The sequence below is a fragment of the Meriones unguiculatus genome, chromosome 11 (assembly GCF_030254825.1).
Source record: "Meriones unguiculatus strain TT.TT164.6M chromosome 11, Bangor_MerUng_6.1, whole genome shotgun sequence".
In the NCBI taxonomy this organism is placed as follows: Eukaryota; Metazoa; Chordata; class Mammalia; order Rodentia; family Muridae; genus Meriones; species Meriones unguiculatus.
Window position 1 is genome coordinate 107949891 of NC_083359.1, and position 27623 is coordinate 107977513.

At 44.4% G+C, this 27623-nt stretch overlaps 1 protein-coding gene across 3 annotated transcripts in view; it reads right to left on the reverse strand.

Moving 5' to 3' along the window:
- The window catches only part of Kcnk2 (potassium two pore domain channel subfamily K member 2), a 115320-nt gene that overhangs the window by 29028 nt on the left and 58669 nt on the right, over nucleotides 1–27623 (reverse strand). For all 3 annotated transcript variants that reach the window (XM_021645321.2, XM_021645320.2, XM_021645322.1), the window contains 3 exons: nucleotides 18111–18271; nucleotides 15853–16039; nucleotides 3831–3970 (listed from right to left, as the gene is read on the reverse strand). In XM_021645321.2, the coding sequence (XP_021500996.1) occupies nucleotides 3831–3970; nucleotides 15853–16039; nucleotides 18111–18271 (488 nt within the window). The remainder of the gene's footprint in view (nucleotides 1–3830; nucleotides 3971–15852; nucleotides 16040–18110; nucleotides 18272–27623) is intronic.

Consider the following 27623-nt stretch of genomic DNA (forward strand, 5'->3'; position numbering starts at 1 on the left):
GATGGTTCAACATATAAAACTCTATCAAGTAATCCACCATATAAACAAACTGAAAGAAAGAAATCACATGACCATCTCATTAGATGCAGAAAAGCTTTTGACAAAATCCAGCACCTCTTCATGATGAAAGTCTTAAAGAGATCAGGGGTTCAAGGCCCATACATAAATCTAATAAAGGCTATATACATCAAGCTGATAGCCAACATCAAACTAAATGGACAGAGACTCAAAGCAATCTCACTAAAATCTCAAGCAAGGTTGCCCACTCTCTCCATATCTCTTCTTACATAGGAGATACTGATAAGCTTCTATTTTGCAAAACTCCTGTCTCGAGCCAGATTTCTTCTTTAGTTGCCTATCTTTGGAGGTGACAAAGAACCCCTAAGTTATTTCACAGGGTCCCTGCCACCCTGAGCAAACTACAGAGATCCATGATGCCACTATGTGTCCACAGGACAAAACATTTCTCCCCTCATAGTCTAGGGACACCTCATAATCCTGGGACCAGGTCACAGTAATTCAGGGGTTCAGGGCACTAGAGTCCCCAGAGGCTGGTCATTTTAATTCATCAAAGTTGGCATTTCCAATCCACAAAGTGTTTTCAGAGACTGAAAGAATAGTATTTCCAAACATTGTTGCTAGGTCATCCATTCACAGTGCCCCTCCCTCAGAACTGTCATTCCCTGAGGGGGCGCCACTTGCCTACCTCATAGGGACTGTAACTCAGGGTGTACCCAGAAGCCACAGCTTCACCACTCAGAAGTAAACACTAAATGATTAAGCAATGTCTGGGTCAGGGTTCATGCTTCCCTACTTAGTTCCTAAGCAAGGAGAGATTTTATTTTCTGCATGTTATGAGCACACCTTATTTTTATTACACCTGCCTTGGGTATCAGTAATATGAGATCACATCCTGTAGCGAAATGATCCCCACTTCCTAGACGGAAGTATGATGTCCTTATAGAAGAGGGGACATGGGTTAATATGGAACACAATTAGTCTTTAATGCTTACTGTTCACCATTATCTACTTTCTGGTGAAACTTTAAAGAATAACAAAGACCCAAACACTTTTCAGACATGCATATGTTTTCAGGGAAAAAAAGAAGTTTGAGCTTGTTACTGCCTTCCTTGAGGAATGCAGAGCAAGCACAGTTAAGCAATGGCGCTTCTGGATCAATGTCACATTTTTCCAACCACTCACTTCCTCCTCAAGCGCTTCAGATGTATTTGCTATCCTAGCATGCTCACTTCAGCATGCTGGGGGAAAACAACAGTTTTCTTTACTTCCAAACATCTTAATTCCTTTAAAATGAGTCTTCGGCAGAAACAGCATATGGTTTAACATGTCAAATGACATAAGCCTTCATATAGTTATCTATATATGTTCATAGTTTACCAATATGGCTCAGCCATATTTCAAAATATCAATATAATGCTGGGACTTGAGGAACTCAATCTGCTCCTTCTGGTTGTGGGGTGTGTGAGTCGCAGGATTCCGAGCCCATATTTTGGCTTTGCTGGGGTGATACCTTTCACCAGGCTACTTCAAAATTTAAATTATCTATTATCTTCTCATTGTGCTAGATAGTTAAGCATTACTTAATTTATTAATACTTGTTTCCTGATGCCCAAATTAGTTACACTGTGCCTTCTTTCTCTGCTGAGTCTGTGGCCATTTTCTTCATTTCCCTAAATTACATCAAAAATCAGAAAATATACACCTGCTCAAACTAAAATTCATTTTCCATGGTTTCAGCTGGAGCTGCTGAGGCTTACACTGTCTCTGCCCACAGCCTTCCTCCCCTGACTCACTACAGATGCTGTTTCCAGAGAGCACATGCCACTCAGAACATTGGGTATCAGTCCAAAGGGCTGTGCTAAGGGGGAAAAAAAATAGCTTCTTCCTTTAACCTTTTCCATGGTGAATTAGCATAAAAACACACTCCTACTTTTAGCTGAGAGCCAGGGAAATCCTTCATAAATGGGAACATGACCTCACTGTCCACATATAATAAACCCATTTAGTTAAAAATGTAAGTTTATTTGACAAGACAGTGTCATAGTCTGCCTGCTATCCTCCCTAAATGCCCATGCAGAAGCCAGGACCCTCAAGGCAACTGGATCTGGAGACAGGGCTTTTCAAAAGCGATTAAAGGGGTAAAAATAAAATAAAATAAAAGGACCGATGCCCAAATCCAATGAATAAAGAAGAGGTGCTGGCCTGCCTCTTTCTCTCCATGAGTGGTCATAGATAAAAGGACAGGCGAGGATTCGGAGAAAAGAGATAACGTGCAAGCCAGGGAGAGGCCTTACCACAGACCACGCCTGCCAGAAGCTTCTAGAGTTAATGGCCTACATGCCTCAGTGGCACCTGCACCTGCCTGTGACCACGGCAGCATTAGTGAATATGTCAGGTAACAAGGTTTGTCGCACAATAATGTTTTCGTAACCGTCAAAGTTCAAGCTTTAAGAACACTGTGGGTGTGTACATGTGCGGCCGTGTTGGTGCAGCTGAAAGCACTTTTATATGAACACCTCAAGCCCAAGATGTAGGTAGATCCACTCAGGTCCCACTGAAAAGAGGACTTTGACCCAATTTAACAGATTGAACATTCTGCCTTGCTGATTTTCTCACAATAAAAAGGTTTTGGCTTATAGCATAACTGAGACACAGATGAACGTATCTGGACTAAATATATCAAATCCCAATCGGCCAATATGGTACCCGTGGGATGTAGTGTTGGGTAATTCAAATTCTTTCTGGTTACCAAGATACCCTAGGTATCACTAAAAACTGTATGACTTGACATGTTACAAAAACAATAAAGACAAAATTGGTGAAAAAGAATTCAAATTCACTATTTCTTATCTTACTCCATTTCTTTTGGATAGACATTTAAAGAGAGTATGCTTGTAACAGCCAAAGATTTGACCCCAGTGCATCCTGGCCTATGAAGAGCAGATGGTGAAATGGACAGGATAACTAAGAAGGCGACTCACAGATCCACGACTCCCCTAAACAATTAGCAAAGTTTACAAGCCCCACCAGAAAGAAATACTTCATTAAAAAAAATACAACTCAGTCATTCTCCAGCCAATTGTACTTCTGGAGCTATAAACACAAAATCAAAGTTGAACAGCCAAGGAATAAAATTTTAGTATTAACACTTACACATTTAAATTCCCCAAATTTCATGTACCAAAATTCTCAAGGTCATTGCTATCTGTTTTGCTGTAAAACATATGTAAAATTCTAAATGCTGGAAATTTGAAGAGCCACATACAGCTTTCCAGTATGTATGTGCATGTCCAAGCATGAACATGTACACATTTCCATAGATAAACAGGAAGGAAGTGGGAAAAGTAAAATAAATCACAACTACATCAACCACTCAGTATTCATCCTGTGACGCCTGATACATTTCCCCCACTGATGTGAACTGAACTTAGGGCTTTATCTATGCCGGGAAAGTGCTCTACCGTGGAAGTGTGTTCCAGCCCCAAATGTTTTCTTTTATTTTCTTTCTGTTATGGAATAGACTTCACTTCATGCCATTGAACAAAAGAAAGAAAGAACACAAAATAAGAATATAGAATTAACAAAATATGTTAAATTACATTTTTTTCTTTACCAACAAGCGGAATTCCTGCCTAGCTGCTGGCACAAGTACTCAGCAAAAACTGAAATTTACACTCTTTCCTTCTATTGCTCCATCAGCAAGTTTTATGCTCGCATCAATAGCAAGAGTTGAAATTTCTAAATATTTTTAGAAGAATGTAGAGCCACCCCTTTTACCGGATGCTGTTTCCACGCACCCTCACGCTTACCTCTTCCTTCGTCTTCTTGGATATCACCCGCAGCCAGTCCCCGATCATGCTCAGAACAGCCGCAAAGTAAGCAAGCCCAACAAGAATCCAGAACCACACCACAGGCTTGTAGAAGTCCAGATACTCAATGTCTGATCCACCTGCAAGGGAAAAGCAAAGTTGGATACCTCGATTACAGCCCAAAGAGTCAAGCTCTGAGTCCATAACACACTGGCTCAACCATGGCTTAAGGGCATAAATCTGTTAGCCTCTTCCACGAAACCAGGCTCTTCACAGCAGATTTCTCATTTTCACTTAGGCAATTCTCAAGCTTTCAAGGACAAGTTCACACTCTGGTTGGTGCTTCATTCTTGGTGTGCCCCCTTGGGCCCAGGTTAGTTACCTCAGTTGGTCATCTTGTGGAGTAATTGTCCCTGCCAGGGCCCCTATCCCTCCCCCCCACTCCTCCACAAGATTCCACTGGGCTGTGAGGGCCAGGGTCTGCCTCAATCTGCTGCTGGGTGGAGCCCCTCAGAGGACTGCCACGCCAGCCTTCTGTCTGCAAGCAGAGCTACACCAATTGTTCAGGGGTTGGCTCCCATGGGGTGACTCAGGCTGGACCAGCCATTGGTTGGCCATTCCCTCAATCTGCGCTCTGCCTTTATCCCTGCACATTTTATGGGTGTGTGCTCCTGAAGGAGACTTCCTTGCCTTTCCAGTCACGATGACTGTCCACATTTCCTGTTTCTTCTGACACTTATGACTGTCTGACTCTCAGAACTCAACTGATTTTTGTGCACTAAATCTCTCTCTATTCCCACTGAAAAAGTACAAGTCAGAGACTGCTTCTGCCCCACACAGAGAACTGTGTACTTCAGCCCGCTGCAGGTCAACCTGTGCTATCCAATGGGATCTGGACAGGAAGTGGGTGACTCTGGATATGACTATTACTTTAGGGTCATAAGTAGGATGGTCTGGTACCGAACTCGAAACCAGGCAGCCAGGGGTCTGCAGGGACCCAATGGTATATAGAGGCAATGATACCTTCATTATCTCGGAGGAAGTCCCATGATCTCATCAAGTTAAGTCCTAAGTCTCCAGAAAGAGTAAGCAAACAAACCCTTTTTGTTTAAGTGCAATCTGTGTGCTGCCCTCACCGTGCTGTGGGAATCTGCTGTGCACGTTTCCATGTGTTCTTCCATTCGGTGTCCACCAACAGAGGTAAGCATAAAGTGCCAAACACTGAAACCCTAGCTTATTTGCCCAAATACGTAGTCAAGGCCATGTCTTAAGAAATCCAACTTTAACCTGAGAAATCCTCACATCGAGAGGGGAAAGATGCCTTGGTGTGTGGAGTGCTTGCATCAAGTTCAGATCCCCGTGTGAAAGTTCTGTAACAGCTCACCTCTGTAACCACAGGACTCCTCCTCAGACAAGAGTCTCTATCTCAAGAAAAGGTGGAAGATGAGAACTGACACCCGAGTTTGTTCTCCGACATACTTATGTCCACACTCACATAAACAATCACACACACACACACACACACACACACACACACACAGTGTTTAAACAGGAAAGAGAAGCTCACAAAGACAGGTGCTCACAGTAGGTGATAGCAGGACAGATGTTACTTAGCTCTGTGGAGGAACACAGAGGGAAGGAGAAGGTGAGAAGGCAGAGGGGACTCTTAAGTGAGGTGTACCAAGACATTGTGAGAAGGCACACTCTCTTCAAAGAATGCTTGGAGTGGATCAGGCAGCATGTGGATGGGGGCCAGAGAGTGGTCAAGGCCTGTGAGGAGCCTAGGAGAACTAGGTGGTGTGGTGTGATAAAGACTGGGTCCTAACTCCGTGGGAGCTGGCTTATAGTTACAGAGGAGATGGCCTATGTTCATGGTTGACTGGTTGGTCAAAAGGCTCTTATTAGTGGCTGAGGGGGGATGGGTGGTTGGAGGCCCCAAGAGATGTGCAATTTGGGAGCAGCTGGGAACTGCTGTGTTAAATGAGGGCAGGCATGGGAAAGAGAGGTATGGAAGACGTGGAGCGGGGATTGATGAGGCCATGGTGACAGGACTGTTTCCAATGGCCATGGGTCTCTCACTCAGAAGATGACCAGAAACTTCATAAGAGATAGGACATTGACTAAAACTAACATAAATGGTTTAAGTTGGGGCTTGATAGGCTAGACGTGGTTAGAAAACAACATGTCACATCACCCAAAAGAGTTCTTACATGCAGGCCTAATGCATTGTGGGGCAGAGCAGGGGCAAGCGACATAGGACCAGCTGCATAGACACTGAGGGTATGCAAAAATTCTCCATGACCAGGAGAAAGCACATGCACACTACATTCAAATATAAAATATTAATGCAACACTCCTATAAACATAAAATTGATGCCCCACAAAGAGTTTTACATGTTAAAGGAACAGATACAGCAGAAGAGGGCTCCAGCAGGTAAATATTGTGAAGAGACACACAGTCTGAGGACAGCCTAGAGCACACAGTAATATGCCATCTAAGATGGGTACACCAACAAATTCTGTTTCTCCAGTGTTTCCGTTTCACTAAAATCAAAATGACTTCCTTCCCTGTACTTTTTCTTTCACACTACAAAGAAAAAGGAAAGGGAAGGGAAACAGAAACAACCTCCCTCCAACTTCATCCAAATGGTTAGGACTCACCTAACACACAAACTCACAGACACACTGATTTTAGGACAGCCCGCAGGCTAGAGATGACATTTTACATCTTCCTTCTAACTTCCTTCTAAACGGATGTTACAGTAGGAAGGTGGTGAGTCGGCTTAATCACCAAAAGGCCTATGTTTGGGTAAAATGAAATTTTAGTGATTCTGAGCCACAGAAAAAGGTTTTTTTTTCCATTTCCTTAATTACCACTTTTAAAATGAAATACTGGCAGCTAGATGATCTAAGAAGAAAAACACCAAGAGCAAAACCTTTGTCGGACAACTATTCACGCTACTCACTTTCTCAAACCCAAGACTTATGAGTTGATTTGCACATTAATCAGCTCAAATGATGCAAAATCTTCCGTAAGTTAGTATACCTGGTAATGTCAAGATAACCTGATTTGCAGCTCATGGTGACGCACGCCTTTGATCCCAGCACTTGGGAGGCAGAGGCAGGTGGACCTCTGTGAGTTCAACACCAGCATGGTAAGTTATACGACAGAGAGACCCTGTCTCAAAACAAACAGAATAATAAACATAACTTGGTTTAAGGGGGTATTTTAAAATGGGAACTTAATCTTTTTCTTTTTAATTGCATGTATGTATGTGTAGTCATACATGTATGTGCACATGTGTGCAGGTACCTGCTGAGGCCAGAAGGGGGTGTCAGATCTCCCGGAGTTAGCAGCAGTTGTGAGCTGATGCAGGTGCTGGGAACCAAACTCTAGTCCTCTGCAGTAAGAGCAAGTTCTTTTTTTCCCCCTTGACTGTCAGGAGTATTAATTTTCTACCTGCTGCTTAGGAATTTGACCAGCTGTCCCTTATTAAGAATGTAACATTGCTGTGAGGAGCAGATTGCCCCTGTAACCTAGCACTTGAAATGGTGAGATAGGATTGAGAGCCCCAGGCCAGCCTAGAGGACACATGGCAATGACATCTGAAAACCAGAAAGGATCAAGGCACATTGAGTGACTCCTCTGTCCTAGACAGAAGACCTGTACCTTTTCCATGGCCATGTCCACAGTTTCTTTCCCTTCTCTCACTGTTTATGTTGCAGACTGGAGGAAGTTTCGCCCTCCCCTTTCCTTCCTGGGTTCTCCACTGACTTGGGGAACTGTCTTTCCACTTTGTTTTCTCCTTACTGCCATAGAAAATGTGCACATAAGCTCTTTCCATTTTAGGAGCTTTCTGGCTCATCACAAGAGAACATACAGATAGCAATAAAAATACCAGAGAGGGTGGAGGCAGACAGCTTCAGGAACCTCATCAACTTTCCCAAGTAGGCTGAGCTTTCTGAGTCTCTTCTGGCTTGTGTGACAGCCTCTTGTTTCTCTCTCTGTTTGCCTTTCTCTGTGTGTGTGTGTCTCTCTGGACCCCCTCCCTCCCTGACATTTGCAAGAGGAACTCAGCCAGACCTTGATCCAATCTAGCAGATTAAACCACTAAAAATGTAACTCAGGAAGGTTCAGGCTGATGGAAACACTGGGAGGTGGTTCTCGCCACAGCGTGAGTCCCGGAGCACAGCGGCTGGAAAGCTTCCCCATATCAGGCACCGAGAGACCCTTCCTGCCTGCTCCCCAAAAGTCACAGTTCATGGTGGGGGAGGCTGGAGAGCAGCCGCGGGGAAGGGACTTTCCGGCCCTGCATTGCTTGGTCAGTATGCTCACCTCAACTCACTTACGGAATACTCAAAACATCCTGCTGGAGGAGCTGCGTGAGGCCCCAGCCTCATTGGGCACCTTCCATGACTGGCACCACCCCACCCTCAAGCTCTGCAGGTAGATGTCTAGTGAGCTGAGACCCCTGGATTTGGGCCAGGGCATCAATCAGGCCTTGGGCATAGATTTAAGCTTTGTCTCCATCTGCTTTCTCAGTAATAAAGTTGATGATTCAAGTGCCATCAAGTTCAATCTGCCCAGAAATTCAAGGGTGACTGCTAGATCCATGCATCTTTTCTGACTTAAAACAGAGACATTACAGTAGGGAAAATGAAACAGGGCAAGTCACACAAGGACACAGGTGCAGGGCTCAAATGCAAACCCAGCCTTGGGTTGCTCCAAAGCCTGCCGCCTTTCACTGGATGGAGTTGTCTATCACCCAGGGGCCCAGCTCCTAACCATCATCTCATTACCTCTACTTTAGCCCTATAGTCTGTTGTCGAGGGCCTGCTGTCCATACAGGATGCCAGCAACAAACTAAGGTTCAGCTTGGGGAATCAATGGGCCTGCTTAAACAGCAGGAAGGAGGGATTACTTACGAAAGCATAGAGATCCCAAAGTAGCCACAGTACCGAAAAACCTCACCCCAGCCTGGATGGTGACAACTTGCTGCATGTATGGAGTTCATCTGTCAATGAACTGTCCCCAGTCTGTACACTCTAGCACTTCCTGGGACCATGAGTCCAGGTATAATTAAGGCAGAATGACACATAGCTGGTCAAGAGCTACTGAAGGGAGCGGCCTCAATCTAATGACCCTCCATCCCCTCCTTCTAAGATGGAGCACCAGCAGGCAACAAGCCAGACCTCCTGGGCCTCTTGCAAGGAGCAGGAGCTGTTCTGAGAAGGGTGGAGGCCGTCATACTTGTAGGACAGAGCCCTACGGCCCTCGCAGCTCCCGTGGGCTGGGGAGTTAACACGGGAGGATGCTGTTAGGGCCTTCACGCTGCACCATCCCGTGATAGATGGAGGGAAAGGAAGAGAGAACATCAACAGAAGTGTTCCACCCATGCACCATGGAAGACGCTTAGTTAAGGTGAGAGACATCAAGCCTAGCAAGACAGGTGGCCCCCCTGGGCTCAAAGTAGCCTGTGGATTGGAAGACAAGCCCTCTCTTTATTTACCTCCAGGCTCTACTAGTTTCCAGAAGGTGGCGCTATTCTATTCCACAGACCTTGAGTTTGGGATCAGGCAAGTGTTTCCCTGTTTGATTTTTTATTTGTGATTTTATTATAAAACAGTGATTAAAAAAAAAAGAAGAAGAACTTAAGAACACAGTGCTCCCTATCCTTAATTGTGGCTTTTTTTTTTTCTGAATCACAAAATGTTAACAGTGAAAGCCCCTCAGACCCTGGTTTTAAGGAATAGTTATTCTTGACCAAGATAATCAATTCCACAGCCTTTTTCCCCATTTCCTGAAGTGATGTATGTATCATAGGACATAAGCACAGCGTCACTCTATAGAAATCAACGCTTCAGCTTCACATTGCTTCATCAAAATACTTGAAGCAATGCAGCTGCCTCCAAGAGTTCATTCAGCCCCTGCATGGCTCTGGACGGTCCAGCCTGGGGTCAGATGGCCTCATTGACTCGACTCTCTGGAGAAGAGCACAGAGGAGCAACAATGACAAGAGTGTGTTCTGGGACGAGCAGCTGGGAAATAAGAGGCTGTGGCCCTGCATGTCCCTGTGAAAGCACATCTTCCGCACCCAGACGACACCCTATCTCCCCGAGAGTCACAGTGCACATGACCTGTGGGGGGATACGCAGTTAAACAGAAATGGGTATCATTTCTCTGTAAATATTTTCATTTGGATATCAAACGATAACCTTAACTTTTGGCTTTGACTATACTTTTATGAATGATGCTTTATTATGATTATGATGAGGTATTATTTCTGCTTTGTGTGTTTTTCTTTTGTGACCACAAATTGCTCAAGGAATAGCAACATTCTCACTATGGTCAGTCTGGTGACTTCAGTCGTCAACAATAACTGACCTATTAAAACAAACTTACGCCACTGAGGCGGGCAAATGTAAACTAAAGAAGGTAATTAGAGGGCTGGAAAGATGGCTCAGCAGTTAAGAACACCTGCTGTTCCTCCAGAGGACCAGGGTTCAATTCCCAGCACCCACATGACATCTCACAACCTTCTGTGGCTCCAGTTACAGGGGACCCAATGCCCTCTTTTGTCTCTCTTCTGTCCTCTGAGGATAGCAGATAGAGATATTCATACAGGTAAAACATCTATAAATAAAAAGTGAAATTAAAAATTATTTTAAAATGGAGGCAATGAGATCTGCCTAGCATTTGAAGTTAATATTTTTGGATTTTAGAAATCAGCATTCAGATTTAGAAACCGGCCCATTTCCACTTCTGTTCTTTGTAGAAAACCTGCTGTTAGAAGAACAGGAACCTCATGAGTGCAAAGAAAGGGAGATCCACTAGTCCTCACTCACTCTGCAGTGTGTCATTGTCCCTGGAAACGATTTCCACGTCTCCATGGAGAGCAGTTTGGAGTCTCCATTAAGCACCAGCTCTGTCATAACCATCACTCACCGATGCCCTCTCCTTTTCTGTCTCCCCCTGTGTTTCTACAATGCTTCCACTGACCCTTGCAAGGTCACTTCTTTGCTTGCCCCCAGACCCTCACTTCGGTTCTGCTGCTTAATCATATAAAGAGTTGTCAGTTATGGATGAGAAGATTCCTCCTGCTCTGTGCAGCATGGATTCCTGTTCAGTGGCTACTCCTTAATCTCATACACCCATCTGGAGGAGCAGGAACCACAGCCATTGCTACTGTTTGGCGCTGAGCACAGCATCTCATAAGCAATGTGTGTCCACTAAAGATCAGAGTCAATGAATGTGAATTAACGAATGAGTGATGATTGGTGGGTCAAATCACTCGCCATGAAGCCTGGGGGCCCAAGTTCAGATCCCTGGAACCTATGTGACAAGCCAGATGCATCTGCAATCCAGCACTCCTACAGTGAGATGGAAGATGCAGACAGGAAGTTCTCTGGGAAGCTTACGGATCAGCTGACCTTGGCTACACAGAGAGGGAGAAGAGTGACCTGCCTCAAAGCGGGAAAGGAGAAAACTGGCTCTCAAAAGTTTTCCTTTGACTTACACAGTGGCACACTCATGACCATCCTACACACCACACACATAACTATAACACATCTCCCAAGCAGTCACACAAACTTGCCCTTTCTGAGTAACGTGGGCTTGTTTTGTTTGTTTGTCTCTAGCTGCCCTTGGAGCGAAGGGTCACTGTTCTGCAACAGTCCTTCATCCTCATCAAGCACTTGCCCCGGCACCCACTGGATCTCCAGCAACCTCTTTCTCAGCAATCAGCCTAATGGCAGCAATTTCGGTAAGCGCCTCAGAGATAACTGAACAAATCTTAGGACATATCAGGCACTGTACACTAGAGGTCTTCACTAACAATTGTTCTCAGCAACACAAACATCGCCATGGTTTTGTAACAGCTATTGAGATGTTTTCACAGTGACATTCCCTTAGATTAAGTGAGCACTCGCTGCAAGAGTCACGCTTGGGGTGACACAAGAAGGAAATCATCTGCTTATGAAAGGCTGTGCTTCCACTGGTGCTTTATAAAATGCAATTCTAGGAAACATCATTAGGAGACATACAAATATGCCTTCCCACAAGTTAAAAATGCAACGACAAGTGACAACAGGACTTTGAAAACTTACTTTTAACTAGTGGTATAGGTAGTGTGCCGAGGGCCTTGGTGAGAGAGGCGGAACTGGGCTCTGTGCTGAGGGAGCATGTAAAGCACACCTGACCAGGCAGAGAGGCGTTCCTACCTCCTGGGGATGAGTAAGCTCCCAGGATTTAACAGAATGTGCTTTCCAGTGACAAAAATTCCATAAAGTACATTCAGAAGCCTAAACATCGCAGAGGCCAGCAGAGGACACTGAATTCTCAAGCTAGCATGTGTGTGGTTAGAACACTCTCTCTCTCTCTCTCTCTCTCTCTCTCTCTCTCTCTTTCTCTCTGTATGAGCAGTAAAGCACTCATAATTGAAGGATCAGCTACAAAACACCAGTCTTTGTGGTGATGGCCATGAGGTGACTTAGAATCCTTGAGACTGAGGATTAAAGTTTGGGGTCTTCTTAAAAGTGTTAGGGCTGTGAGGAGACCACTTTGCTGAGGTGTCATTGGCTCCAGGCCCTCCCTCATCTGCACCTCTTCTGAACCAACCTAAGCTTTCTTAAAAGGATTTCACCAAGAAGTGTTTGTGGGGGGTTAAATGTCCTCCGTCTGACTGACGGTGTACCTTTAAAAAGCCATCTGCTTTGAAAATGCACTCTAAGTTCTGTTAAACTTGGTAACAAGGCTTTTCTCCAGTCTTCGAGAACAATCATCCACAGGCTCTATGTCATTTTCTCTTGCATGCTTATGGGCTGTGTAGATCAGTTGTGGAAGCAAGCCCAAACAAGAAGATATTTTTAAACACATCGCCAGATGATCAAGGCTAGATTTTAAGAAAGAAAGACTGGAGTCGTCCTCCATCTACAAGGTGAGTGCGGCTGAACATGTTATTCTAGGTATTTAAAGAAATGAAAAGTCAAATCACAGGACAATCAACATTAACTCCCAGAAACGACTTTGCAGCTCGTTTTAACTCACCTCTCCCTACAACTCTGACTATGAACAACACTTTCAAAACTATTTCAACGACACCGGCTACGTCATCTCCCTTCACTGTGGGTCAAGAGTCATTGCACACTCTCCTCTAACCTGCGCAGTTGTGTTATGAGTGTCGTGCAACGCCAAAGCCCAGCCTCCACCCCCCTTCTCAGCCTCAGGACAAAGAGTAAGCATGAGAGGATGGGCTGAGCCAGCTGGGAGGATCAGATGTGAATCACCAAGGTAACTAGCCAGCCATGCAGCACGCCCCGATACAAGCGGAAGCAGAAGTACAAAAAGATGGGTAGAGAGCATCTCGCAGGCTTAGGATGGAGTGTAGCCTCCTGTGCGGTTGATCAGGCTATCACACAGCTGGGGGAAAGGCTACAGAGTGGGTACACAGGGTCTCCCTGCGGAGCCCTGCCCTGGCTCAGCAGCTGGCTGCAGCCGTGAGGTCCCCAGGCTCACACGTGCCGGGCAACCTCTTCACAAGAAGCCTGGAAGATCAACCCCACTTCTGTTTTCTGGAAAGTCTTACAAAGGGCCTTCTCCACACCTGTCCAGAGTGCTTCCTGGCTGTGTGGATTTGGCACACAAAGCTTGCAGCCCTAGGAGCACAGCCTTGTGGCCTCACAAAAATGAGCATAAACCCAGAAGGCAGAAGAATCAACAAACTTCATGGTTTTTCTCTCCCCCCTCTCAGCATTTGTCATTTAAAAAAAAACATTTATTTTATTGTTTTTTTCTTTTATGTGTATGAGTGTTTTGTCTGCATGTCTGTGCATCACATGGGTGGAGAGCCCAAAGGGGCGAGAAGAGGGCGATGGGTCCTGGGGAACTGGAACTACAGCTCATTGTGAGCTCCATGAAGGTGTTTGAACACTGGCCCGCACAAGTACACACATACCTGTACCCACAGACACGTGTGTGCACACACAATGAACACATAGACATGAAAACTGGAGGAGGAACGACACCCCTGAGGAGAGATCTCAGTTGATAAACAACAGGGAAGCAGACAGCAGTCACTATACACAGAGAAGGATGTCAGATCAAATAATGTGAACCATGGAGAGACCACATGACAACCCCCAGTAATCTTTTTAATCAAAGCTAACTTGTGTTACAGCAAGGTGGATTTCTATCTTTAAAAAAAATTCCTTTACAAAATAAAGATAGGATGAAATTAGTGCCCTAGATGTGTATGTGTGTGTGTGTGGCTCAATATTACAAAACACTAATGACAAGAAGATCTGTTTTCCTCATTATTGACTGCACAAATGGTCATTCCTTCTAAAATATCTGTTTTTTAACTTCTGCTAGAGTTCATGTGCACCTGTGTACAGGTGCCCACAGAGGCCAGAAGAGGACATCAGATCCCCTGACGCCGGAGTTACAGGCAGCTGTGAGCCACTGTGTAACCACTGGGAGCACAGCTGGGGTTCTCTGAGAGTATTAAGGACTCAACCGCAAGCCATCTCTCCAGCTCCCCTAGATTCATTCCGTCACCCTATCCTATGACAGGAGGCCAGGACTCAGGGGCCCCACTGGTACCTATGGATGGTTCCCACAAATGCCCTTCCTTAGCAAGAACAACAGCCACAGACATACTCGTGGGAGCTCTTCAGTTTAAGAGTGTTGGCTTCTCCAGGTGAATTTAAAATAAGTGTTTTTAAACATGGTCTCTAAAACCATAAAATAAAAGATGTGGGGTTTTACCCATTCCAAGACACAGAAACTATTATTTTAAGATTCCACCCACATTGGGGGAGCTCGTTAAAATGACCCGTGGAGGGTCATCTACGCGCTTATTGTTGTTACCAATATTTAGGATCGGTGCTGGAAGACCGTAGAATAGCGAAGAGCATGTAGATCTGAGTTAGACCCTCAGCGTCCAGGTGAACAACATCTAACCATGCAGCATGACCTTCATCTCTGCCCTGGCAAAGCTGGCACAGGAGCGCCCATGGCCAAGCTGTTCTGGCTGAATGTATGAACTCCATGTTCAGTGAGTGATTCTGTCTCAGACAATGGAGTGGACAGTGACCAAGGAAGATCTGGCCCGCTCCCATACACACATACCTGTACCCACAGACACGTGTGCGCACATACATGAACACATAGACATGAAGACTGGAGTAGGAACGACACCCCTGAGGAGAGATCTCAGTTGGTAACCCATGGAGAGACCATGTGACACGCTTCAGCTGGGGTCAAAGCTACTGCCCTGTACTGGGAATTAAGCCTTCCAGTGTCATAGGCAAAAGAGCATCTTTGGTGGCCAAGAATAAAATCACCATCTAAAACTGGAAACATTTTGAAAACTAAGGCAAATGAAAGTAAGAGGGATGAAGAGGAGCTGAGCTTTCTTATACCAAAAAAATAAGAGATAGATAATTGGTTTACAGAATTAACCTAGAAGTGCAAAATTCTGTACAGCCAGCCATTTACACTTATTTCACAAAATAAAGCTTAAATGAGTTCAACTTAATCCTTCCATATTCATCGCTGCCGCTGTCAGGGGCTGGAACATGTCCTCTTCAAAGACATGCTGAGGCACCAGCCCTAGGCCCCTCATACCACGGAATGGGAGCGTGTTTCTGAAGTTGTCCTTAGGGAGGCGCTCGTGAAGGAGCAGGATGGGTCCTCAACTCAGTGACGGAGTCCTAAGAGGAAGAGGACTAACTGGACCTAAAAACAATGCAAGGAGACTGCTACGTCTTGTTGAGTCTGCTGAGAAGCAAAAATCACTGGAGGCCTCTGGAGGCCTGGCAGCCTCCCACAGCGACTAGTGAGCGGCAAGGAATCCTACCCAGCCTCAGAGGGATCCAGGCATTCTCTAAAGCCACCGAGCTCTGAGACTTCGGGAATGGCAGCCCAGCCATCTCATACAGTCTTGTGCTCCGTTCTAAACCCACATGAGCCTCAGTAATAGACTTTGGCTAGGCGTGCAGCCACAGCACAGGAAACGCTTACCTGCCACGTAGTCACCGAATCCGATGGTTGTCAGAGTGATGACCACAAAATAGATGGCGTCCAGGGCGCTCCAGCCTTCTATGTGCTTGAATATGACTGCAGGGAGAGCCACAAAGAGGGCACAGCCGAACAGGATGAAGATGATGGTAGAGATTATGCGAATCTTGGTCTGGCTCACATTCCATTTCTGCAGAGACAGAGGTGGGGGGAGAGAGGTTACCCACATGCCCACAGGACCAAGCCACACAGAGCTATTGAGTGAGCACATTGCTTCCCGCCCTTCTGCCCTCCATTTTCAGCTGTCTTTACTCATTAGGGTTGAGTATAATATAAACGATTCAGAATAACGAATGTCAACAAATAACACTACTTTACATAGGCACGGGTTTGCTATTGGTAAAACACTTTTTCAGGCATTTTTATTGGCTGGCTGTCATATACACATCAACAGCTGTAGGTTATAGTCCCGTGAAAACCACTGGATGGGAATGATGAGATGGCTCAGAAGATAAAGGTGCTTGCCACCAAACCTGAAGACATGAGTTCAAGCCTGACACCCACATGGTGGAAGGAGAGCCAACTTCTGAAAGTTGTCTTCTGACCTCTACATAGGCAGCATGGTATATGCACATACAAATAAATAAGTGCAATGAAAACCATTTAATGATAGGGTAAGATCTACCCAGAGATAAACACGTGTAAAACCACAGAATGGATGCAACCACAGAGAGCTCTCTCTTCCCCCATCTTTAACTCAAGTGAGAGACTTGAGGAGACTCATATCTTGAAAGTTGTTCCAAAGCGTTTGGCATCAAGCATCATGTCACGGAGAACGGCACCGCCACGAAGGAAGGCGTAGAGGTTTGTAAATGACTGGCAGGCACATGGTGTCACAAACACTGCAGGATGGGGTGGGCAGTCAAAATGTGGCAGAATGTAGGGACAAGCAATTTCTCATTACCAAGTTCGCACACGGAATCTGCCCTGCTGAGGAGTATAGCTAACTAGAGTCTGAGAGGTAGAAGGAAATGAAACATCCTATTTTGGAATGACCATGCCTCAGCCACTCCAGCAGTGACTATGTTAAAGAGCTAGCTTCGCTCTGAAGTAGGAAAAGTTGCTAATGCTAAAATTGAAATGATGATCCAGGAGTTCGCTTTCACCGGCAGAGCCATAAATACATGCTTCACTGACGCTTATATGAAATGACAAAAGATGACTGAATGATAAACGCAATGCTTTGCAGTACTGGTGAAAGATTCCCAACCCAATGTGCAAATGCAAACATTCTATCCTTCCATGACTTTCTTCAAGAATACAAACTTACTATCATAGACTCTTATTTTTCACTTAAAATTCAATAATAGCATCATTTGGGGTCGGGGGAGCATTGTTTGTCCAACTCTTCCTGTCCAGAAAGTCGCTCTGTAGACCAGGCTGGCCTTAACCCTGCCTCTGCCCCTGCAGTACTGGATTAAAGGCATGTGCACCACCACCACTACCCACCCCAGGGGGCTTCAATGAGAGCATCCTAATTTTCTCCACATTCCTCCTAAATAGAATGTGAGCCCAAACACTCTCATGGTTGCTATGTTAGATTCTTCTGAACTGAGGCATTTTGTAGATAAGTTTTGCTTGACTGAGTTTTACCATTTCAGTATTTGCTAGTTATTATTACAACCTTCCCAAGTGGACCACACAAGATAGCAACACCGACAGCAACCAGGAGAGAGGGGATGGTTATTCAACCCACAGAACCCCCACAACAAAGCTGCCGGTGGCACATGATTGCAATCTCCCTGCTGGAGAGGCAGAAACAAACAGGCCTGGAGAAGCTCACTGGACAATCAGCCAGTGAGAATTCTGGACCAATTAGAGACCTTGTATCAAAAAAGAAACTGAACCATACTTGAGGAATAACACCTGAGATTACCCTCTTACTTCTACACACACACACACACACACACACACACACACACAAACACACACAGAGAGAGAGAGAGAGAGAGAATATAATTAAGACACCATAGAACTTCAAGTGGAATCGAGGAAGGCTATAATGCTGTTTTCTTGTACATATTTTTTAGTTTCTTTCAGTCAAGTATGAAAATAAGTCAAATGCAGCGAGCTTCGTGCTGTGAGGCATAGAAATTATTATGTAAATGACAATAAATTTTCACCCCATCAAAGGTGCTAGAATGGGTAATATATTTAAAATTAGCAGTAAATAAATGCAGTAGGAAGCTTGTGGTACTCACAATAAAGGTATCTTCCACTTTGGCAATTCCTTTTCCAAATATGGTTCCAAGCTGATCGCCAACCCCAGCCAACAAAAAACCAAACAGTGGAATTCCCAGCAAGGCATAGATGATACAGAATATTTTTCCACCTTCAGTTCGTGGGGAGATGTTTCCAAATCCTGAAAAACAAAAATGGAAAAATTCAGTTGTTCACAAATGAGTCATAGTTTGAAACACTTCATTCCAAGTTTAATACAACCAAAAAGCTATTGCAAGACATGAATTGTTTATTTCAACTGGGGAAGTCTCCCTCTATATTACAACTGTAAAAATAAATGCTATTTAAAGCGATTCTTCCAATAAAATATAACATGCGACTAATGTTTGATGAATCTTTGATCAGATGATGAAAAACGAGATATTAATGCATCCAACTGAGTCAATATTTTCATCAATCTACTTCTCTCTCCCAGGCACTGATAATTGCTATCGACTTACAAAACTTTCATTACCATTTATAATGTGCTCAGAAAGATATATTAAAAATATCCAAATACACTCAAATTATCTAAAAAGTAAGGCTATGCTGCAATTGATGTCTTTTTATCCAATTATATTAAAAAAATAGATAAATGCTAAAATTTGAGGCTCTGAAGATTTTGAAGGTTCAAAGATGTGTAGTCATCACAATGTAGGCAGCTCCACTTTGCTGGTTTCCTAATCGCTCAAGTATCATCTATACCTGTTTGATTATGAATCACCCATAATCCCAGAAGCACAGGGAACACAGCTGTGCTGGTTGGTTTTGTGTGTCAACTTGACACAAGCTAGAGTCAACATAGACAAAGGAGCCTCCGCTGAGAGAATGTCTCCGTGAGACCTAGCTGGAAGCCATTTTCCCAGTTAGTGATCAGTGAGGGAGGGCTGGGGGTCCCGGGTTCTATAAGAAAGCAGGATGAGCAGGCCACATGGAGCAAGCCAGTGAGTAGCACCCCTCCACATCCTCTGCATCAGCCTCTGCCTCCAGGTTCCTGCCCTGCTTGAGTTTCTGTCCTGACTTCCTCCAATGATGGATTATGATGTGGAAGTGCAAGCTTAATAAACCTTTTCCTCCCCAACTTGCTTTTTGGTCATGGTGTTTCATTGCAGTAATAGAAATTCTGACTAAGACAACATCTGTGATAGATAATTCTGTCTCCTCCATGGTAAATTAACCCAGAGCTTTTGTTCAAAGTTTCTTTTCCTCAAAACGTAAATGGAAGCCAGGCATGGAAGTTCATGCTTTTAATCCCAGCTCTCAGAGAGGCAGAGGCAACTGGATCTCTGGGGGTTCAAGGCCAGAAGGGTCTACAAAATCCAGGACAGCCAAGACTACCCAGAGAAACTGTCTCAAAACACCAAAAAAAAAAAAAAAAAGTAAATGGATGTTATATTGGGGTTCCTTCTTCTGTTGCTGTTCTTCAGCTGTTTTGTGATGGTAGTCAAAGATCATGGCTACTTTTTTTGTGTTCTATAAATTTTTTTTGTAGTTCTGTTGGACCAGTAATGAGAGCTGCAGAAGCCTCCTCTGTCTTTGTGTCAGAAGAATGCTGTGAGCACACGCTTTCTGAGGAGCTCTGGGCCCCACAGCAGGTACTGGGAACTGAGAAGCAGCAAGGCAGCTCCACACTGGTAACTGCCGCCAAGAATCAGGACTCAGCACTGAATGTCACAGGAAGTGGCGAACTCGGTAAAGTTTGTCAATGTATGACAGCTACCCATCAGACACAGGGATCTTCCAGGTTGCTTCCTTGGCTGCTAAGAGGGTTTGTTGTCGCACATGTCCTCAAGGTGCAATAACTAACTAAAGTACCACACGAAGGTGTTTAGAAAATCCCATCGTACTCCATTGTGCAATAAAGCTCAGCTAATGCAAAACAAAACAAAAACAAAAACAACCACTACTGTTTACCACTAGTTATCAGTTACAGTGCATGCAAGCAAAGACCAGAAAATCAAGGTATTTTGTCTATTGGTATATAACCTAATAACCAAGCAAATGACATTACTATCACACAATGGTCTTCACTGTGTTCTGGAATGCTCCAACCACCCTCGGGTGCCATTTGTCACAAAGCTGACAGGAAAAACAGCACGCACAGCATAAGGCAACTTTTCACGTGGAAGGACTGGGGTGCTCCTCATGAAGGGAAGGAGGCTGTCAGTACAGGGAGGTAAATTCTGGCTGTGGTCACAACACAGAAAATGACTTATTTGGGTGCTTTAAGGCAAAGAACCAAGTGGCATGTTGAAGTCACATGAAGTTACATGTAACGCACACGGGAAGAGTAGCGGGTTACAAGAGGTAGCCCTAAGCCAATCACATGCTGTATTCAGCATTTTGGATGCATGGTCTCCGAGAGCCCTTCTGATTCACCAGGCAAACAGGTAGCTGACGGGAGGAAAGGGCTCTTCTCCATCCATGCTCCTTGGGAGACAGCCCTGAGCACCTGCTATTTGCCCGACTCGGTGATGAGCACTAAGCATGTGGGGGGGGGGCGCTGATGTGCACAGGTGTGAAGGGGTCCCAGGGTCCAGAGAATGTTCTTGGTGCTCATGGACTTAGGAGAATGAGAGAAGCCATACACAAGTGATCCCTAAGTGGTGACCAAAAACTGAATAGAAGTTACTTAGCTTTCAAAAAGAAGGGTGCTCATGACAGAATTGAAGAACCAAAGAAAGAGAATATCAGGGGAAATAATGGAGAAAAAAATGTATCATCTTTGAGAAACTGAGAAAAAAAATGCCTGAGTGCTGAAGAATGTGTGTGTTTCAAGTAGATAAAGGAAGGGGAGTAACAAAGGCCACATTATAAATGCTCTTTTCAGTGTTAAGAGGTTTGCGCTGAAGGAGCTGCTGCCAGGCTTTCAACTGTCTGCAGGAAGGATCCGCTTTGGTACTGTCACTGTCATTTTAGCTCCAAACACAAGGCTGTTCACAAGGAGAAAAATGGAAAATGTGAGGCTTAGATTCTGGCATGGATAACAAGAATGCTTCTTGGAGAGAAAGAAACTGAAAAGTGACCACACTTTGGTAGGGCCAAGGAAGGTGAGTGTTATCTTGTGAGTGTCCAACAAAGATCTGCATGCTGAAGACTAGGTCCTCGGCGAGGCACAAAGTTTGGAGGGGTCTGACTATGTTTTCACAGTTCTGTGATAAAATACCCAGACAGGAACAACTGATGGGAGAGTTTATTTCAGCTCACGGTTTGGGGGTATCCCTCACAGCAGGGAAATCAAGCAGCTGGTGACATTATACCCACAATCGAGAAGTAGAGAACACGGGATGCTTTTGATGTTCAGCGCCCTTTCTCCAAGTATCCAGTCCCAGAGTCCAGCCCGGGAATGAACCTATCAGTGTGTGTGTGTTTGCGGGGGGGGGGTTCCTACCTCAACTAATGTAATGGAGATGAACCTATCATGGATGCCTAGAGGCACATCTCCAGGGATTCTGGATTCTGTCACGTTGACAGTCAATCATCACAGTGGAGCCTCACTGGGAGCTTGCCATGGGAGGAGCCTCAGCAAACTGACCCCTGCCTTCCTGTCTCCTCCATCACAGCGTGGCAGCATCGCTCTGCCCTGCCCCCGGCCCACTCTCCCCTGTGTTCTTTTGTTGTTTCCTTTCATCGAAGAGACACTCTCCCAAATACCTACAGCACAGCTATCAAGCTCGGGCAGGTCCACGTGGACAGGGATTAGTACTGAGCTTACAGTCTACACGCGGGTTTTGGCAGCCGTCCCTTTAACCGTCTTTTGCACGTTTTCCCCACTGCTGGAGTCAAGTCAAGAGCACACACTGCGCTTGACTGGCAAGTCTCCTCATTCTCTCCGATTATCTCCTGCCTCCTCACCTTTCCACCTCTGAAGGGCAGGCGCTTGTTATCCTGTTCCCCAGCTGTACTGTACGTTCGAGCCAGGTTGATGGGAACACCACACCCTTCTCAGCCTGTCGTCCCCGGAAGTCCCATGACATCAGCTTATCCCAGTTTATCCCCATAAAGATGACTTTTCTTTGAGTACTTGGTTAAATATGTCCATCCCATCAACAAGGCTTCCATACTGAAAAAAAAAAAATCCTCTATTCCTTTCCTTTCCAACTGGAGAGACTTGCAGATTACAGTCATATCCTGCTTCTCAAAGTTATACCTACTAGTTGTGATGACAGTGACAAACAAAAATACAAATTGTGCTGAGAAAAAAAAGTGAAAACAAACCAACAACACTGCAAATCACTAATAATCACTTAAAACACCTAAAACATATTGTGTCTACACACATATACGAGGACACTCTTTATTTTAAAAATTCTATCCTAATTGTGCTTTTCTATTTTATGTAATGAAACTGTCTATAACTGTTTTCTTCGGGTTTTGAGGTGATCTCGTGGCAGATGAGAAAATGAGCAGGAGCAAGTGAAGTTCTTGTCCTCCCAGGGCCCTGTCAGTGAGGTGCAGCCTCAGAAGCCTCCTAGAGCTGTAAGGACCCCGGAGTTCACATCTGCTCTGTTCAGAGGGGTGAGAACTGGGAGCCCAGCTAGAATGCCAGAGTCAGGTGAAGAATCCGCCCGGCTCCCAGCGCTAGGAAAACCTCGGAGGGTGCTGATTCCTCACAGTCTGAGCATTGACCTCTCCCAGGCACCCTTGCTTACGAGAGCCCTGTCAAGCACCACAGGAGGAACGCTGCCCAGGGAGGAATGAAAATTGCCCAGGGAGGAATGAGAAGGGCCCAGGGAGCTTACTCCATTTACTATGCAAGAAGAGCAGATGAAACTTTTAAAATACTGATAGTTACAACAGTATCAAAGTAGCCTGGAAAACAGGACCACCTGAAAGAGAGCCGGGGATGCTTAAACAATCCTCTGATGGCTCTACTTTTTTTTTTTTCAATTACAGATTTAATGATTTTTTTTATTGAAAATATTTTATACACTATAGTGTGGTTACAATTCCCTCCTTCCTCATCTCCTCCCAGATCTTCCCCACATCTCCACCATCCAACTCCAGGCCTGGTTTCTCCCTCTCTCTTTAGAAAGCAAATGGGCAATAAACAAACAAAACACAGAATTATTTGTTTAAGAAAAAAAAGGAAAAGCCCGAGGAACGCACACACACACACACACACACACACACACACACACACACACACACACGGACTCCAAACTTCCTTACCACTGGCTATGGACCTGATTAAATGATGATGTATAAGCTTCATATTACAGTTCTCCATTTACTATGCAAGAAGAGCAGATGAAACTTTTAAAATACTGATAGTTACAACAGTTTTGATTTCTGACCTCCTCACATCAGTCAGCAATGCTGACGTCACCTCAGGGTGGACTAGTGCTGTCTTACAAGATGAGATAACCATACAAGCTGTGAATTAGCTTGGCTTGAACCCCTAAAACAAGGAGTTCATACTCAGTGTCACCTTGAAGAAATCAAGGTTTTCAATATGGCTTAGATGTGGCTAACAACACTGACAGGGAACACTCTGATCTGGCTCCAGAATGCTCAGGGAACAAGAAGACTGTGTTTGAGACAATCTCTTGAATACGGTGGCACAGGATCTTGGAAGGCTGGGAGCAGGGCTCTGTGGTACCCAGAGTCAGCCTGGGATGAGAACTTTTAAATTGTCAGGTATTTTCCAAGTCTGCTGAGTTCACCGTGACAGTCTGAAACCATCTCTAGCGGGAATATTTTCATATTTTCATCATAGAAGCTGGCAAACACTGTAACTTGTCTTTTTTTTTTTTCTTTTCATTCTCTGGTGGTTACTATCTACATCTGTCAACCCGATACAATCTGGAATTACCTGAAAAGAGAATCTTAATAGGGGACTTTTTTTTTTTTTAAAGATCCAGTTGGCGTGTGGGTATCTCGTGTGGAATTGTCTTCACTAGGTTAAATGGGGTGGGAAAACCCAACCCACTGTGGTGGCACCATTCCCTGGGCTTAGATCCTGGACTGCATGTGTGTAGACAGGGTGAGCTGAGCAGACATCCATGTCTCTCTGCTCCACTCTCATTGACGTGTTTCAAGACCCTCCAATGATGGACTATAACCTGACAGTGTAAGATAAAATCAACTTTTTCTCCCCCAAACTGCTTTCATAAGGGTATTGTATTGCAGCAAGCAGGACACCACACAGCACTGAATACGACAGTGGAATTCAAGGGGCTTGTGCACCATCTGATGCAGGCTGGGACAGAGGCCAAGCTACCTGTCAGTTACCTTGGAGTATATCATAACTGTTGCCCCTTCTCCATCCTGCAGTCAGGCCTTCCTAGCAGGGCAAGTCCGCCATACCTGGATTGTCTATGAGACCCATGTATGCTACTCTCACTGAGAAGTCCCAAAGGCTTGAGCCATTTTCCTTGCCAGAAGTTATTTCTACTAAAATTAAATAGCCACCTTCCAGAACTGCAGGGCTTTAATCATAACTATTTGCAGCAATAATCCATCTTCTATCACCTGACTTACTTAATAAGAGTACAGACTCCGTTATCACAGAGAAGGGGATGGAGTGATGGAAGAACAGAAGATGAAGGGAATGAATGAGAAAGACAGAGAGAACAATTACAGCCTCAAATCCTTACTAAAGGCCCCATTGGCTCAACTGGGACAAAACTGAAAATCAGGTGACGGCTGACACATAAACACAATCTTATAATACTTTCGAAAGAGAATACAGACCTATGAGTATATGTTTCAAATCCCCAGTCCTCCTGATCTGGACAGTTTTAGCATTGGAGTCATACAGCATGAGGACCTGTCTTAAAGAGCCACAGCATTAGGAAGGCTGAGAACCACTGGCCTAGACTATGATAACCCAAACCTTACTCATCGGGTTGCTTAATAGAGAGCATCCCTGGCCCCTTGCTCAAGCCTTCTGCTATATAAAACCAAAGCCCCTGAAGAACTCTGAAGAGGAACTTGGAGTCACTGGACCTCTTAAGCACCCTGCTTTTCACCGTTCCTTGGCTTCAGTTCCCTTCCTGGGGATGAGTGGGGCGCACCTGGTCCACTGAGCTCCCAGTGCAGAATTTTCTCCTAATAACACCACATACCGAGGACACAAAGATCACAAAGATAAAGAAAGTGCTAGTCTGAGCATTTCAAAGTTTTTTAACCAGCAAACTCTACATACCCTCCCCATCCTTCTTTGAAGCCTTAATAAAGGTATACGGATCAGAGAAGGCTTGCCACATTGAAAATCAAGGGTGTCCATCTGAACATAAAAATAAAAATCTCCCCTTAAAGCACCATACTTAAATAGATGGAACAGAACATTTAGGTCCATGTTTACTTTAATCTGTGAAATGTATGTTAACATAAGCAGAGAGGAAAATGTGTTTCGCATTTCCTCACTGTCAATCATGGTGTGCAAACTTTGACATAAAAGAAGACTCAAGGAAACAGATGTTCAAGAATCACTTTCTATCAATGTCTACAGAATTTATATGATGATATAACCTAATTTCAATAAATATGGAAGTCATATTTATGTAATACCCAAGAAATATTTGGAAAACAAAATGAATGCAGTAGAAAGATTCCTTGTACACAGTACTGAGACTTAGGTGTTAACCATTAAAAGGCAGCGTGATTTATATGACAAAATCCTGAATAGGAAATTAGTTATGGAAACAGAAGGTAATAAGAAATAACAGAGATCTCAGGAACAGACCCATGGCACGACAGCTGCCCTAACCATCAATGAATGAACAGGGGTGACTGTGGCTATGCACCAAGATCGGAACAGGCCTCTCACGTTCTTGAATGTGTCTTATTCAACAGCAATTAAGGAAATGGCAAGTGGTGCTGTTAAAATGAGATGAAGTTGCGTGTGCACCATTGCTCTCTTCAGACACTAGGCATATTTAGAGTATTTCACGATGGTTACGAAGAGACTAGGTGGTTTAAAGATCAAGAAGTCCTAAGCAATGCTGTCTACCAGTCCTCGGAATCCTGTAAAACTAGAGCTCGTGCACTGTAGCTCGTGAGTGTAGCTCTCAGCACCCATAAAAAAGCTGCCTTTGCAGCAGATGGCGAGTACTGCAGAGAGCAGGAACCGGTCAAAATACAGAGAACAAGAGAAGGTGGGATGTCTGACCTCGGCCCATACCTCTACATTACAAACCCTATACCTGAGGCTCAGGGAGAAGCATAGAAGATGGGGTGGAAAAAATGTAAAGCCAGAGAACAGTATCTTAGCGTGTTGTAGGGGATGATGTGACAGGGAACTTTGCACCCATGAAATCTCAGCAAGATGGTACCTAGACAAGACCTGCATAAGGATAATGACGACACCAGTTGAGTTGCTGACATGATGGGAAATCTCACAAAGTCCCTCTCCAAGATAGACAGCCTCAATCAATGGATGCAGAGAGAGGAGAATCAGTTTTATCCAGAGGCAAGCGGACAGACGCTGATGGACTCCATGATTCCAAACAGTCAGCTCTAAACACATATACATATGACCAACACTAAGTGGACTTGGCAGGTATGTGTCTATATACATACACACACACATATATGTATATATATTAAATAAGAAATAGTTAAAGGAAAGGCCATAAGTTTGAGAGGAAATGGGAGACATAAGAGGAGATGAAAGAGGAAGGGGAGCTGGGCGTGGGGATGTACACCTTTAATTCCAGCACTCAGAGAGGCAGAGGCAGGTGGATCACTGTGAAATCAAGGCCGACCTGATCTACAAAGTGAGTCCAGGATAACCAAGGCTACACCGAGAAACCCTGTGTCAAAAAAAAAAAAAAAAAGAAAAAGAGGAAGAGAGAAGTGTGGTAATGATGTAAATACAGTATTCACATATGAATTCCTAAGGATGGATGGATAGATAGATAGATAGATAGATAGATAGATAGATAGATAAAAACTAGAAATAGAAAATGATTGCTTTATCATGAGAAGAGCTATCTATCTCAAAACACTTAATATTATATATAAGATTAAAGAATGTTTATGATTATTAATTTTTATTACTGATTTATCTTTTAGTTAAACTGGTTATTCCTAAACCAGCTGTATACCCAAATCACCACACAGAGACTAGGATTTACTTAACTAATCTAGAGCACAATGCTTGGCAATAATTACTCCATCCTAAACCTCCAAGCCTGCAAAGCTTCCTCCCATTCAGATTCCCCACATTATATTTGCTTCTTAGTCATATCTTGGGTCCAGTTCATCTCTCCTGGTGTTTCCAGATCGTCTCCTTTCGAATCTCTCCTCCCACTTATTTCTTTCTCCTCCCCTCCAGACCAGCATGTCCCACCCTATTCTCTCCATTGCACAACATTGGCTGGTTGTTTTTATTGGCAATACAGAGAAGAAATGGTGGCATGCTTACACAAACTTGACACAGGTGATGCTTAGAATAAGTATCACAATGCAATGTCAGGATTGAAACCAGATAGTGGGGTAAAGAAATCAGCATTTGAATGATCAAGGGTAAATTATATACATTCTGC